Here is a 15,772-nt window from a genome sequence, read left to right as displayed (position 1 = left end):
AGGAGCTTGCAGCCCCCCCGCCCAGAGCATTGCGCCGCGGTGCAGTGAGCTGAGGCTGCAGGGGAGGGGGACAGTGGGGGAGGGGCCAGGGACAAGCCTCCTGGGCCAGGAGCTCAGGGGCCGGACAGGACGGTCCCGTGGGCCGGATGTGGCCCGCAGGCCTTAGTTTGCCCACCTCTGCCTTATATAGTCAACAGCTTGAGGAGGGTTACGAGTCTTCCTCCCATGGCCCAAAAGACTCCATGGACTGGAGGATCCCCTGTGCCCCACATGGCATCTTGGGGTTCCTCCCCAACTGCCCCCTCCCTCTGGGGCTGGGGAGGAAGGTTCCCTCCAGTCCAGGCCTGCAGGGATGTTGTCCTCCACCAGAGCTCCAACCCATAGCATCAGGTGGGAGCATCCTATGCCGTTGCAGGGGGAGCCTTCTCTACACTAGGGAAATTAAGTTGGAAACCGTAGTGTAGCCAGAGCTCAGGAGCGCTCAGTGTCTGTTGTCTAACCCTGCTTGAAGCAAGTAGTAGGTGCACCTGAGTAGACCCGGACAGATGTGCTAGGCCTTGCACCTGCTCTTCTGTACGGTTCTGTAGCATAGAGGCTTCCGTCCTGCAGTAGCTTGCAGGTTTTTCAGGGCAGGGACCATCCTTCTGTTCTGTGTCTGCACCTAGCACAGTGGGGTCCCTGCAGATGCTGCCCCACTGCAGACAAGTAGTGCTGTCACTAGGTCATGGGTGTTGATCATCGTTTCTGGGGGCGCATCTGCCCTGCATGCAGGGTCTCGGGTGTTCTCCTGTCAGAGCAGCATGAGCAGCGACGGGAGTGCTAGTGGGAAACGCCCACTGCTGGTTCTATCACTGAGCCCATGCGATTCCCCAGCATGGGGCGTGCAGGCCTCAAGCCTGTGTGGCTGAAGGGATTCCTGGGGGCCCAACAAACCGAGATGTGGTCTCCGCCCAGGAGGGCCTATTAGGGAGTGTGGCAGAGGCCACGCTCGATCAGGGCCCAGTTGTGCTAGGCGCTGTACAGACACACGGGGGCCATCAACACCTCCACGGAAGGTGCGATGGTAATGCAGGTAGGTCACAACAGCAGTGAAGATGTGATGCATGGGCTTTGGCAGGGCAGCTGCCCCAGTGCAGGCCTGCCAGGACCCTGGGTATGTACCCGGGTTGCTTGCCCACCCTGACATCCGTGCTGCCACATCTTCAGTGTGGTTGTTCCCCCTCTAGCTGGATTACCGGCTGGACCCATCCGCGCTGCAAGCGCCCCTTCGTGTGCGGCACAGATGAATCCTGAGTGACAGCCCATCTCTGCCCCCAGTCCTGGCAGTTGAACTAGGGGAAGGAGTGGGGCAATCAGGACAACACCTGGGGGAACCCCTGGGGAGAGCCACTTCCATCTCATTCTAGCCCTGTAAATGGCCCTGTTGCAGGGCGACGACACACCGCTGCAGCGCCTCCTGCTGGTTGTCCAGGGAATTAGCTCTTTCCAGCCAGGAGCGCCCTCTGCCAGTCGGTGTCTCGCCTGCCGCCGGACCCCAGTGCCCTTCTAACTTAGGGCTCTGCCCCCTGGCAGTACCCCCTCAGTCTGGGTCTCCCCTCCCTGGGGGAACCCCCAACCCCTCCCTTGCCTCAGTGGCTACTGTCAGTCATCGTCTAGCCCCCGCTCCCTGGGGCAGACTGCAGTCTCTACCACGCATCATCGGCCAGGGGGGTTGGACCAGCTGCCTCGGTCTAGGTCTGGGCTGCTCCTCTGCAGCCTTAGGACCCTTTCGTGGGTCTTTACCTCAGCCTGGGGCTCTGCTCGGCTGAGGCTCCCCAGCTCCCTCTGCCCTAGGTACCCCCTCAGCTTTCCCGGCAGTCAGATCCTCCTCTCTCCACCTAGCCAGAGAGAATGTCTCTCCTTCTGGCCCACTGCCCTCTTACAAGGGCCAGCTGGGTCCTAATTACACAGGCTACAGCTGTGGCTGTTTCCCTAAACAGCCAGTTTTCCCCCTCTCAGCCCTCTCCCAGGGCTGTTTTAAGCCCTTCAAGGCATGGCGAGGGGACCACCCCGCCACAGGCCCCAAGCGAGACTAAAAGGCAGGAGAACCAGACAGAGACCTGGACCCCAGAAGGATTATGTGGGTTCCTGGACCCCCTGCCCTAGTAATCTGAGCCTGTAACACCGCAGGGGAGATGAGAGAGGGAGGGGGTCCCAAGTTCTCTGCTCTGAACACCCCTTCTCACCTTTGGTTATTAGATCATTATTTCAAGAGAGCTCACAGAGCCCATTGCCCTCATGGCTGGTCAGACTAGGTGGGACCGTACAGAGGGGGACCGGAGCAGGGGGGCATACGGGCCGGGGTGAGGGGGCCCTTGTGCATGGGGCCATCAGGACTGGGAGCCCCCTGCGCATGGGTACAGACCAGGGCCGGGGGGGGGGTTCGCTTGCGTGTGGGGCTGTACAGACCAGGGCCAGGGCAGGGGGGGGCCGTACGGACCAGGGTGGGGGCTCCCTTGCGTGTGGGGCTGTAAGGGCCAGGGTGGGGGGTTGGCATACAGACCAGGGTGGGGGGCTCCCTTGCTCGTGGGGCGGTAGAGACAGTAGCTGATGCCCCTGCCCCTAAGAACTCACGTGTCTCCTCTCTCCGCAGGGAGAAGTACATTGAGTGTTCAGATGCGGGGCTGGCGCTGGAGCAGGAGAGGGGGCCTGGTCCCCATGCCCAGGGAGGTACGGAGCCCCCTCCCCGCCAGAGCACTCAGGGGCAGCCTGCAGAGTGGCAGCGGGCCTGGGCCGAGGGTTGCCAACTTTCTACTCGCACCCTGAACTGAACACCCTTGCCCCGCCCCCTGCCCCACGCCTCCTCTTAGGCTCCACCCCTGCCCAGCCCATTCTCTGAGACCCCCCCCCCGCTCACTCCATCCCCCCCTCTCTGTCGCTCGCTCTCCCCACCCTCACTCACTCGCTCATTTTCACTGGGCTGGCTCAGGGGGTTGGGGTGCGGGAGGGGGTGCGGGCTCTGGGACCCCCAATGCAATGCAGAGCTACACTGGGGTTCGGGGGGCGGCAGGTCTGCGCTGCCCCAGGGGTCGGGGGCGGCAGGTCTGTCCTGCCCCGGGGGTCGGGGGCGGCAGGTCTGCACTGCCCCGGGGGGCGGCAGGTCTGCGCTGCCCCGGAGGTCGGGGGGCGACAGGTCTGCCCTGTCCCGGGGGTCGGGGGCGGCAGGTCTGCCCTGCCCCAGGGGCCGGGGGGCGGCAGGTCTGCGCTGCCCCGGACGTCGGGGGGCGGCAGGTCTGCGGTGCCCCGGGAGTCGGGGGCGGCAGGTCTGCGCTGCCCCGGGGGCCGGGGGGCGACAGGTCTGCGCTGCCCCTGGGGTCGGGGGGCGGCAGGTCTGCGCTGCCCCTGGGGTCGGGGGGCGGCAGGTCTGCGCTGCCCTGGGGGTCGGGGGGCGGCAGGTCTGCGCTGCCCTGGGGGCCGGGGGGTGGCAGGTCTGCGCTGCCCTGGGGGCCGGGGGTGAGTGGGTGGTGGTTGCTGCATTGGGCGAAGGCCTGAGTCCTGCTTGCTGGGGCTGGTGAGCCGTCACTGCTGCTCCGAGCCATTCGCAGATGGGGAGCTCCTGCCCCACACGCTCTTTCCCAACCCACCCAGTAACCATGTCGCAGACCAAGGGGACCTGCAGGGAGTCTGTGCAAAGCTGTCCGTGCCATCTATGGAGAGTGGCTGAGCATTGCCAGCTGCTCTCTGTCCTTGCGACCCTCTCCAACCCTGCCACCATCCGCCTGCTGGCTTCCAGCCCACCCTCAGCTGGCAAGGGGCCAGGTGAGGGCCCACGGGCAGGGATCTGGCTGTGCTAGCTGGCCCAGGAGCCCTGTGCTCCAAGGCCTAGCCTGGCCTGGTGGAAGTGAACCCAGTGGGTAGCAGGACATGGGAGTGAGGATGATTTAACTGGGAATTGGTCCTGCTTCGAGCAGGGGGTTGGACTAGATGACCTTCTGGGGTCCCTTCCAACCCTGATATTCTATGATTCTATGATTCTATGTGGGTCTGACCAGTGCCCCGCTGGCCCTGATCTGTCGGGCCCGCTCACATGCCTGTGCCTGCAGAGGGCACTATGGGCTGATTGCCCCTCTCCTCTACCACACTCCTCTCCCTCTGTCCTGCAGATCAAGGCTGTTCCTGCCAGGACCGCCAGATGGCGGCTGCTGCCCGCCTGTTGAACATCATACAAGACCTGGAGCGTGCCCACAGCGCCTTCGAGCGCCGGGAGAAGGAGGAGGCAGAGAATGACTCTCACCGCCCGTGAGAAGCCTCCTCCCCCTGCCCCACCCCATCCCTCCCTGGCACTTCTGTTGGACCGTGCCCACCTGACGATGGCGCGTGGGAGTGGGCCCTGGTGCTGGGAGACACCGGCTCACTTGTCACCGTGCTCTAGGCTGGGAATGGCAATGGCAGTGGCCACGTGGCCAACCCACAGCTCAGGCCAGAGGTGATGGACCACAGCAAGAGAAGGCACAAACCAGAGGTGGCTGAGCTCATCCGCTCTCCTGCCTCCTGGCGGCCTGCTGGAGTGCCCACATCAACCATCAGATGGCGCTCCAGAAACCCTCCATGAACCACACCCTGAATAGCACCAGCCAACCTCCTTGCCGTCCTTGTCCCGGTGGGGCCGAGAGCCAGGATCCACAGCCTCTAATGCCAGTGCCTGGGGAGGTGAGCTGTGCCCATGCCCCAGTGCCATCCTCCTGCAGGCTGTACCTGACCTTGCCACGCAGGGCCTTCCCGCTGAACCTCAGTCCGCGAGCGCGGCCAGCCAGTGCCTGCTGTCCTGGTGTCCCAGAGGCGCGTGGGGGTGGCAAAGAGCCTGCCCCTGGCTCCTGAAGACAGATCACCCCCATGCCCCATCTGTGCGTTTCCCACCCCACATTCCAGCCTTCGTGGCCACTGGGCGAGGGGAGGCACTTCTGTGTCTGTAACTGATGAAGGACCTCAAGGGAGCCCCTAGCCATGATCCTCTGAACAAGAGCCGGGCTCTTGGGAGGAATAACGTGTGGGCCGGACCGCGGCCCTGCAGCACTCCTGGCTGTGCAGCAGAAAGCTGTCCAGTCTGCACGCCAACCTCCGCCAGCCCATCTCTCTCCCCCAGTTCCACCTGCGTGGGCCTGGGGGTCAGCCACCATGAACTCGGCTCTCCCCAGCACCTCTTGGTGGCGGAAAATCTAAGCTTTGCCCCTGGAGTGGTTAAACTCCTCCATCTCCCCTGGGGATGATGGCTTGTGCCTAGAGCGCAGTGTGCTTGGAGGAGGAACCCAGGGCCCTGCATCTACTGGGTGCTCCTTTAAATCACTGCCCTGACACTCCATCCATGTGTGCACTGTATGGGTATCCGCACAGCCCCACTGGGCGCCCTACAGCCTGCCCTGTGTGTACAGGGCTGAGCGTAAAACCCAGCTGGGCTCCTCTTTGCTTGTGCCAAAGTCCTGCTCAGGAAGCAAGAGGGGGCTACCCCAGGGACATCTCACCCAGATCACCTGCACGTGGTGGAGAAGCCTGCATCACTCTGAGTAACTCTGGTAATAGGCCAGAACAGGGCAAAGAAACCAAGTTGAAGCAGGCTGGACAAACATACAGATCCTGGAGCAAAGTGAAGTGTGATGTGGCCAGAGGGGGGTGAGTGTGGCTGAAATGTGAGCTCCCGAAGCAGCCCAAATCCTCTGGCCTGATGAATGTGAGACTGACAGAGTGCCCGCAGAGGGGCTGGGAGCAGAGAGCTTCCCCCTCCCCTCTCCTGGGCAAAGCTCTGACCAAGGTGGCAACTGGTCCCCCCAGCTCGCTGCACCATGTGGATAGCAAATGGGCTGCCTGCGGCTGTGTGCACCCCCGCCTGCATGTGCCATTGGGAACAGAACCGGCGTGCCCCCGCTCGTGCCAAATGGCCAGGCTGTGGTTGTCGAGGCAGGAGGCAGTCATCTTGCAGACTGTTTGGCTCAGTGGCTATCCCAGGCCAGGGGGGCTTTGGAGTTAACCGAGATCAGTGGGTCTCATTTATGGACCCCTCTGGAAATCTGTTGTCTGTATATATAGCTGAATGCTGTTCAGTCAGTTTTCAGTCACAGTCTTTCGCAGACCCCTTAGACATCGTCCACCGACTCCCGGGGTGCACAGCCCACTGCCCTCGATATATTTGCACACACACCTCTCTGTCTATTGTGCATCTCTCAGTATATGTCACACACACAAACTATGTTAAAAGAGCTGTAATAAAGTTGCCAAGTGAAGCACCTGAACATTAAGAAGCACCTGAAGTAAGGAGGCCCAGGCACCCTGAATTCAGCCTCCTGGTGTGTATGTGCTATGGGCCAGTCTCCCATTCCATGAGCACATACAACTGGTTTCCGCAGGACCCTGCACAGAGGAGGGGCCATGCTCCCTGGATGAGCAGCTGGCCAATATTTTCTTTGCTCCTCATTGCTCAGTGTGTGGATCCAGCCTTTATTTACTGCACACCATTCAAACCCTGCTCTGGAGACAGAATAGTTTCTTCATGGGCTTTTTGCTGGCACTCATGGCTATAGTATCAGTGCTTCACGAGCATTAATTACTTTATCTTCAGCTAAATGGGTACTGTGCCCCCTGTTTTACAGAAGGCAAACTGAGGTGCAAAGATTAAAGTCAAAGGTGTCCGCTAATCTTAGGTGCCCAATATGCAAGGCCTAGGACCGCATTTTTCAGAGCACTCACTATTATATCACACCTGATATGTGCAAAGCCCAGCGCTCATTGACGGCAGTTGCCGCTGTGAATGCTCAGCACTGCTGCAAATCCAACCCAGGGTCCATCCTCTGCTCTGAGTAAGGCAGGCATCCTGTGGAAAACATAGTACATGATTGTGTTGTACATAATGCATACACATGGAGCCAGATTAGGGTTTCACAGGCATCCTTAATTCGGGCATTTCCTAACTTTTGAGCACTTGACGTTGCAACCTTTATGTTGTTGTAACATAGTTTTTTGTGTGTACTTTCCTAAATTTTTAATAAAGCAAACTTCAAAACCAGACATTCCCTCATGTGACATCCCCATGGCTCAGCAAGGCTGGAAGCTTTAGATCCAACCCAGAGACCTCTGCCGCTGGAGTAAGTGTTAGCAGTAGTAGGTTGTTAGCCTCTCTGGACCAGCACTACAGGGGCATGGGATACTTTGCCAGTGGCTTTCACAGCTATTTGCTGAGAGAAGAAGGATGAGATGTGGGAATCAGGTCCCATTCCAGGTGCTGAGAAGAGGTGTTGTGGTGGGCACAGACTTTTCTGCCCCCTCCCCCAAGTATGACCAGTTCTTGGTCCCGTCTCTTCCCTACCCCTGACTTGTCCCATTTTCCATGTGTCGCCAGCCCAAGGCTCCATTCCTCAGGCTTCTCGCGCCATTCCCACTTTCCTTGCCCAGCAAGTACCAGTCTCCCCCCTCTGGACTCGCTGGCCCAGTCACCTCACACTCCATTTCCAGTCTCCGTGCCCAGCCAGTCCCAGTTCCCAACCCCCCAGCTTCTTGCCTCCCCCCCCCCCCCCACATTTCCCATTGCCACTGTCAGTCCCAATCTCCCTCCCTGGGATACTCGTGTGTCCTCAGAGTCCCCTGGTCTCTGCCCAGCCACTCCCAGTCTCCCACCCCTGGCTCCTCATCCAATCTCAGTCTCTCCCCGCATCTACAGCCTCCAGTCCCAGTCTTCTTCCCCCTGCCCCGGCTCTCCCTCTCTGCCAGCCTCCAGTCCCAATCTTCTTCCCCCCGCCCTGGCTCTCCCTCTCTGCCAGCCTCCAGTCCCAGTTTTTGCCTCCTCCCCCAAGCTCCTGTCCCAAGTCTACTCCCTGCTACCCCCTCCCTGGCCCAGTCCTTGTCCCCTCTGCATTCAAGTTAGGTGGCTTCCTCCTCCATGTTGCCTGGGCACAACTGAGAGCCCAGAACAGAGGGTCTCCCTTCTACTAGTTCAGATGCTGGGCTCTGGGCTGGGCATGGCTTGCAGCAGCCCAGAGCTGCAATTGCCAGGGAAGTCCTGCTTACCCTGGGCTGCAGTGCACCGGGAATGATGGAGCCTCAGGGGAGTTTAGCTGGTAAGATTCCTCTACTGAAGAGGTGCATAGTGCAGCTGCTCGAAGGCTCATAAATTGGCCAGTTTGGGGTGGGTATTCCTGGGGCTGGCAAAAGGTGCATCCCTGACAGCAAGGGCAGCCCCTGCCAAATGTCAAGTCTCTGCCCCAAAGCAAAGGGGTGCTAGAGCTTCCCAAAGAAACTGCTGACAGGATCTTTTAACATAGGCAAAACAATGGATTCTTCCCCAGCTTTCGGCTCGGAATGGCTCCGTGGTTTTGGTCGAGCTTTTCCAGAAATATTCAGCCCGAGGCAGATGTCCCGCGTGGAGAATGTCAGCGCACACGGGGAACGTTTGGCCAAGTTGTAAGTAACCGAAAACTGGGTCTTGTGCTGGGCAGCCATGGGTCCAGCCAGCACCACGAGGATTTGTGTATTGGGTGTGGGCTCGGCTCAGCCTGGGGATGGAGACACTCAGGTGCTTCCTGGGCTGTTTTTGCCTGGTGGGGTTTGAGCACGTTTTGACCAGGAGATCTACTGGGGTCCCTGACGGGCACCATGCTGGGTGCTGAGCCACATTCTCCTTGGCTGCTGGCAGTGTGAGGCATTGTCGGTGTAAGCCTGTGGCCAGAGGGAGGGCACTCGCTACCCCCAGCTGGTGCAAAGGGAGCTTCATTTGCATGGGCTGCCTCCCCTCAATTCCTCTAGTGACACGTGGGACGTCACCATAACTACACAGGAACTGGAGCTGAGTGGGGAGTGGGCTCCCAGACAGGCTGGGGAAGGGGAAAAAGCTTGTTAGCTAGGGCTGTGTGTTTGGCTTCCCTTTCTGGAAGTGCCTCCCCAGGGGACTCCATGTTGATGCAATGAGGATTTTGCCATGGGGCAGAGCAGGGTGGGCTCCGGCCTATGCAGGACCTCTACAGGGCTGACTCACTAACCAGGTTGGGTGGTTGGTGGCACCTCCAGGCACGCAGCTGCCATGGGATCAGAGCAACCCAGCCCTACAAAGAGGCACCTGGACTAATGCCCCTTGCTGATCCAAGACGTGAGAGGGGCTTGGTGAGATGGTCCGGGCAAGGGACCTGTGAGTCGTTCTCACCAGCGGGTGGGAATGCAGTTAGACTCATGACTGCCAAAGTATAGGTATGGGGGGCCGTATTCATAGGCACAGGAATTAGGGGTGTGGGGGGGGGGCTGCAGCACCTGGGCCCCTGGCTGCCAGTCCTGCGCCCGGGGTCTCGGTTGCCGGTCCGTTCCAGGATCCCGGCTGCTGCCCCCCCATGCCCGGGGCTCTGCTGCCACCCCATGCATGGGGCTTTCAGCACCCCAGCTATTAAAAACGTTCCAGTGTCACTGGTGGTATTTTACTGGAGTTGCATACATGGCACTCTGTTGCTGTGTTTTCCAATTATATGAGTGTTCCCTTTCCCCTTTCTCAGAGCGCTGGCGAGTGAGGCTGGGCTGCATGTTAAGGGCAACCGGGGAGGGTGCATTTAATTTGCCCAGGTTTGCGGGGGGACTGAAGCCTGTCCAGTTATTTGCCAAGAAGGGTCCTAGATATAGTGACCCCCAACATTCATCTAAAATGACCCAGCTGTTTCTGAGAGGGAGGCTAGGGAAGAGGATGATTAAAAAAAATTCTGGAGCCCCTCTTTGAGATGTTGTAGCATTTCCATGAGCAGGGCCTTCAATTTTGGGGGTGGGGTGGGGGTGGAGGTGGCAAGTAGCCCAAACTGGGACAGGGACAGGTTGGAGAGAACTGGGCAGGAGAGTCTGTGCCCACTATAGCATGGACTGGAACCAAGAGTGTCACTAGTCCTCTGCTGTCTGTGAAATATCTGTGAAAGCCACTGGAAGTGCCTCATTCCCCTCTTGTGCTGGGCTGCCTAGAGGATGACACCCTACTAAAGGTATCAGTTACTCCTTCAGCTCAAGTGGCCGAGATCTGTGTGGTGGATCTAAAGGTTCCAACCCTGCTGATGACCCATGTGGGTGTCAATATGATGGAAGTTTGGTTTTTAGTTTGCTTTTTTTTAAAAACCTAGGAAATCACACACAAAAATCTGTTCGAAGAAGGTAATAAAGGTTGCAAAGTCTAACACTCAAAACCTTAGGAAACACCAGTATGAGGGTTGTATTGAAACCTTATGTCAGCCTCCTTAGGCCTGGGCATTGTGATACAGTCTTTAATGACATGAGAACATACTATTTTTCCCATTAGGACCCCTGCCTCACTGAGTGCCCAGGATGGACCTGCAATGGGAGGAATCAAAGTTGCTAGGGAAGGCGACTGATGTCTGTAGGGCCTCTGCCTCACTGTTGTTCGAAGGAGGCAGAGGCTTGCAGGAAGAGAAAAGATGATCTCATGGTCAAGGCAGTTGACTGCTGCCCTGGAGAGCTGGATTCTATCCCTGCCTCTGCCACAGAGTGCCTGTGTGATTCTGGGCAAGTCACTTAACCCAGACTTTCCACAGGTGAGCACTAAGTGTGTGCTCATTTGTCTGGGTGTCTGACTTGGAGCCTGTGCTCTGATTCGCAGAAGCTGCAGCTGAAGGCAATGGGAGCTGGGCTTTGACCACAGAGCCGTGGAACACTAAGAACTCTGAATAATCAGGTTCTAGGTGTCTCCAAGTGGGCATCCAAAAGTAGTGGCTACATTTGACTGGAATCTCTCAGTTTGCCCAGCTGTAAAATGGGGCTAACAGCAGCCCTCACCTCCTGGGGGATGTGAAGATACAAGCACTAATCCTGGGAAAATGCTGAACTAATGCTGACCGCGGGGGAACAGCCCACGAGGAACCTAACACCTCGGTCTCCAACCAGGGGCTCACTCCAGGGCAATAAACAAGGCCTGGGCTACCCACAGAACAATGAGGAGCAACCAAATGATTGGTCAATGAGCACCACCTATCCTGGGGCTGGGCAATCTTCCCTTGAGGTTAGCGCGAGCCCAGAGCCCACAGCAGCCCTGGCAGGCTGGGCCCAGACTGTGCAGACGAGCTGTCATATTTGCTGTGTTTAGCACATTCCCCTCACCAGCTGCAAGCCTCTGCTCCCAGGGGAGGGGCCGAGCCCTGGGATGCACCAGAAGTAAATAGCTCATAAATCAGCTGGGCTACCTGAATGGCCCCTTTGATGTACGCTGCTGGGTATGCCCTCTGCCTTCCTCTCCCCACCACAAATGGGGTTTCTCACTCTGGGGAGCGTGTTCCTGTCCTCAGCTCTGCCTTGTTTGTTTCCCACAGAGCTCGCAGCCTCTAGCGGGGAGCACAGGAGAAATGCCTGGAGATAAGGCAAATTAATTTGCAGGCTGAATGGCCCAGCCTTGTGTCAGCAGGTGCTCCAGCCGGGACAGGGGGATGGGGGGGGAAGGAGCTGAGTGACTGTCTGTGACTTTGGGCTGAACTTAGGTACCAGAATAACTGGCCTTCTCGCTCCAGGAGTTACCAGCCCCACTCCATCACCCTGAAGAGGAATTGCCTGTCCCCCAGAGAGGTGTTATGGTCTGGTTGGGAGCCCCTTTTCTGGCCCCACCCCACACTTGCTGCAGCCAATCCTAGCAGGGGTTCCTGACCAGACAGCACCTGCCTGCGTTCGCTGCCAGAGACCTCTCGCTGTACCGCAGAGACCGAGCAGCACAGCATGGATGGGCGAGAGCCTGCCAAGCCTGCAGGCGGGTGTTCGCTGTGCTGCTGCACGGGGCATTGGGCTCTGCTCCCTGACGGGCACTGGGGCATTGCCGGGGCAACCAGGGGAAGGACATGGGCACTGCCTGGATCCTATTTGCAACACCCCTGCAGGGGACGCTGTGGTCTGTGGGCATGTCCACTCGGTCCAGGGCTGCTCGGTGTGCGTTGGGAGGGTGAGGTGTTCCTGTACAATTCCCTGTCTGCACATGCATGTGCATATCCCTCAGTGTGCACCCCGGGGCGCAGTGCTGCATGCGTGCTGCAGTAGCTGAGTGTGTGTTCTGAGGCTGGGAAACCAGTCCAGTCCAGCTCTCCCACAGAGACTCTCTGCAGCCCGGCTCAGTGTCAGGTGTGAGCAGGAAGCCCTAGCTCCTCGGCCCGCAGGGGATGTGAGCTTGGCCAACCTTGCTGGGTGATGAGTCCTTTGCTGCAGCCCCCACGCCAGGCCTGCACAAAGCAAAGCATGAAAGATTGATTCCTCGGAGCGTCACTCTGCATTGCACAGCCCAGTACTAGAGCAGGGGCTTCAGGATGCCAGAGGGGCTGGCATCCAGAAACTAGACCATGGAACACTGGTTTTCTCCCCCGGCCAGCAATGGTGCCTGAGAATGGTTTGCATGTGGGGAGCTCCCAGCTGCTGCAGGTCCAGCCTCTGCTAGCAGGAAGAGCTGCAGGGACAGGTGTGGAATCCCTGGCTGCAGGGAAGCCCCCAGCTGCTCTCAGCCCAGCTAGCAGGATGAGCTGCGGGGGATGGTGTCAGCCTGGGCCCTCCTCTGGGCTGCCCTGGAAGTCTTACTGTTCATTCTGGGAACACTGCGCCAGACACCTGTTCCCGCTGCGGGTTCTGTGCTTCCCTGGGAGCTGCAGATCAGATGCTCATTACATGCTTTAATGACCACCAGCTGGGTTAGTGCTGGGCCAGAGCCAGAGCTCAGTGCAGCCTGGAGACAGCCGGCTCTGCACCACCCCCCTTCCCCTTTAGTCAGGGCTGAGCCAGAAATCTCTGCCCCAGGTGCTTTAAAACAAAAGCCGGCTGGCCAGCCAGCGGGCACGGTGCACCAGTGCAAGCCCCAATGGTAGGCAGGGCGAGTGATGCAGGGCGTGACGCCTCGTGAGCGGGGGGCTCCCATCCAGGAGCCGGTAACTGACCTGGAGACCTCACACCTCCTACCGCAGGGCCGTGCGTCCACACCATGGGCTACGATTGTTGTGCTGCTTCAGCGAAACTGGTTTCAAGCTGTGGTAGGGGCGTCGTGATACTGACATGAAGGAGCTCACACTTCGCCCCTCCACTTAAAGGCCTATCTGCTGGCAAGCCGCTCGTCTCACCCAAAATAACAGCATCCAGCTGCAGCCAGTTTGGTATGAAAATCATACTTATACCCAAAAGAGTTTATACTGGTCTGAAAGCTGTGTGTTCACCAGGCCTAAGAGCGTGTCCCTACTCTAAGGGGGAGAGGGGAAACTGAGGCACCGAGCCAGTGATTTGCCCAAGGTCTCTAAGCAGGTTAGCTGTAGAGCTGGGATTAGCATGCATTTGTGCAGGCCAGCGCTCTATCCACTAGACCTACAGGAAGCCTGCATTTGCCACTCACTGACATCCAATTGAGCCCCTTGGCTCTAATGGAGTCATTCCAGATTTACACTGGTGTAAACCAGAAACAAATGTGACCCAGACTAGGGAATGAAGCACTCCTCTCACCCCATCCCCACCCCCTCCATTCACCCTTGAACTAGCGTGAGAGCAGGGCGCAGAACTGAAATCTACCCCTCCCGCCCACACATGCCAGCCCAGACGGCAACGAAGAGGCTGCACGCGGCCGTGTATGGATTCCACATTTATTTAATAAGTTGTAAAGACATCAACACATGCTGAGCATGACAGAGGCGATTCAGACAAAGAAAATGACAAAGCCCTTAAAGATTCCCAGCAAGGCCTTTACAGAGAGCCAGGACACGGATCCCAAAGCATGGCTTCGGGAGACTACAGATCCTAGGATGCCATGCTCCACCTTGAGCTCCAGCTTGGCTCAAGATGGAACCATGCATGCTGGGAGTTGTAGTCTCTGCAGGCCACGTCTCTGTATTCAAGACAGCCAGCTACAATGTGCTCCATTTTAAGCAAACCAGATACAGCCCTGACAGCTCATCAGATTCCTGCAGCTGGCAGAATTTGGGCTCCCCTGGCTTCAGAGGCACCGCCACCCAGTCTGGCCATGTCTCAGGGGTGGCTCTGTTGCCCCATGGCAAAGCAGATGCATTGAGCGAGTCCTTCAACAGAGCGGTCTTCGTGCTCTTGCTGCAGAGCTGGGGGAAGCATCACCGGTCCCAGGGGAAGGGAGCGGCATTCTGGGATTGTGGCTGGGGGGCAGGGGGCAGGGGACGCTGCCCTGCGTGGGGAGAGAATCCGTATTGCACAGCTGAGGGGCAGCAACACAGGGGGCTCTAGATCTGCGATCCAGGCCAGCTCCCTTTCCTCCCACTCCCACCCCACCGAGGGCACGCCAGCCCCATTAATGAACGGGTCATTCAAAAGCCCCTCTTCATGGTCCTGGGGCAATGCAGTGGAACAGTATGTTTGTGACACCGGGTCTGGCTGAATGTGCTGGGTGGGAGAATGGGGGGGTCTGACAGCCCCCATGTCAGTCTGTTCTACTTCACAGGACAAGGGACTTAGTGCTGCGGGAGCGGTAAAAGTCAAGGGGTCTCTATAGCCCACGGCAGAGGTAGGGTTGCCAACGCTGCAGAAAACTGAATACCCTTGCCCCGCCCCTGTCCTGCTCCTTCTCTGAGGCCAGGCCCCCCACTCATTCCATCCCCCCCCCCGTCGCTTGCTCTCCCCAATCCTCACTCACTCGCTCATTTTCACGGGGCTGGGACAGGGGATTGAGGTGTGGGAGGGGGTGAGAGCTCCGGCTGGGGGTGCGGGCTTTGGGATGGGGCTGGGGATGAGGGGTGCAGGGTGTGGGAGTGGGTGCGGGCTCCAGAAGGGAGTTTGGGTATGGGAGGGGGCTCCAAGCGGGGGCACGGGGTGTGGGGTGCGGGCTCTGGGTGGCGCTTATCTCAGGCAGCTCTCGGAAGAAAGCAGCCGGCATGTCCGACTCCTAGGCAGAAGGAACAGAGGGCGGTGCTGACCCCGCAGTGCCCATTGGCCACTGTTCCCAGCCAATGGGAGCTGCAGAGCTGGCACTCGGGGCAGGGGCAGCGTGTGGAACCCCTGTGGCTGCCCCTGCGCCTAGGAGCCAGACAGCTGCACCACCAACCAGGCACCTGGCAACCCTGGGCAGAGGGAGTGAGGATGAAGAAAAAGGCTTCCCCTTGCACCTCCAGCTGGCATCAGAGAGAAGAAACAAACCAGTCTGTGTGCGTGCACACACACAGACAGGCACACAAAGATAGATGCACACATAGACACACACACACACACAGACACACGTACATGTGCACGCACATAGACACACACACACACGCACACACCGCCCCCCCATGCGCCATGCTGGCCTGACACCCCTGCTCTAACATACACACTCTCAGCCTCTCCCTGTCCTCGTACCTGGCTCCTGCCCTTATCCACCCCTCCCCTCCCCTCCCCTTCTCTACTCACTCCCTGTCAAATCCCCTGTGACGTTGCACTCCAAAAGAAATCTGATGAGGTTCAACAAGGACAAGTGCAGAGTCCTGCACTTAGGACGGAAGAATCCCATGCCCCGCTACAGACTAGGGACTGAATGGCTCAGCAGCAGTTCTGCAGAAAAGGACCTAGGGGTTACAGTGGACGAGAAGCTGGATATGAGTCAACAGTGTGCCCTTGTTGCCAAGAAGGCCAATGGCATTTTGGGCTGTATAAGTAGGGGCATTGCCAGCAGATCGAGGGACATGATCGTTCCCCTCTATTCGACATTGGTGAGGCCTCATCTGGAGAACTGTGTCCAGTTTTGGGCCCCACACTACAAGAAATGATTAGGGGGATGGAGCATATGATTTATGAGGAGAGGCTGAGGGAACTGGGATTGTTTAGTCTG

At 58.5% G+C, this 15,772-nt stretch overlaps 1 protein-coding gene across 1 annotated transcript in view; it reads left to right on the top strand.

Annotated features, from left to right (window-relative positions):
- Positions 1-7,049, top strand: part of RASAL1 (RAS protein activator like 1) — a 109,504-nt gene extending 102,455 nt beyond the window's left edge. The window contains exons 20-21 of the mRNA XM_074973253.1: positions 2,633-2,709; positions 4,143-7,049. Coding sequence (XP_074829354.1) covers positions 2,633-2,709; positions 4,143-4,282 — 217 coding nt within the window. The 3' untranslated portion in view covers positions 4,283-7,049. The remainder of the gene's footprint in view (positions 1-2,632; positions 2,710-4,142) is intronic.
- The last annotated feature ends 8,723 nt before the right edge of the window (positions 7,050-15,772 follow it).

Source organism: Natator depressus, chromosome 15 (genome assembly GCF_965152275.1).
Source record: "Natator depressus isolate rNatDep1 chromosome 15, rNatDep2.hap1, whole genome shotgun sequence".
In the NCBI taxonomy this organism is placed as follows: Eukaryota; Metazoa; Chordata; order Testudines; family Cheloniidae; genus Natator; species Natator depressus.
The sequence above is the reverse complement of the archived record's forward strand: the minus strand, read 5'-3'. Positions and strand labels throughout refer to the sequence as shown.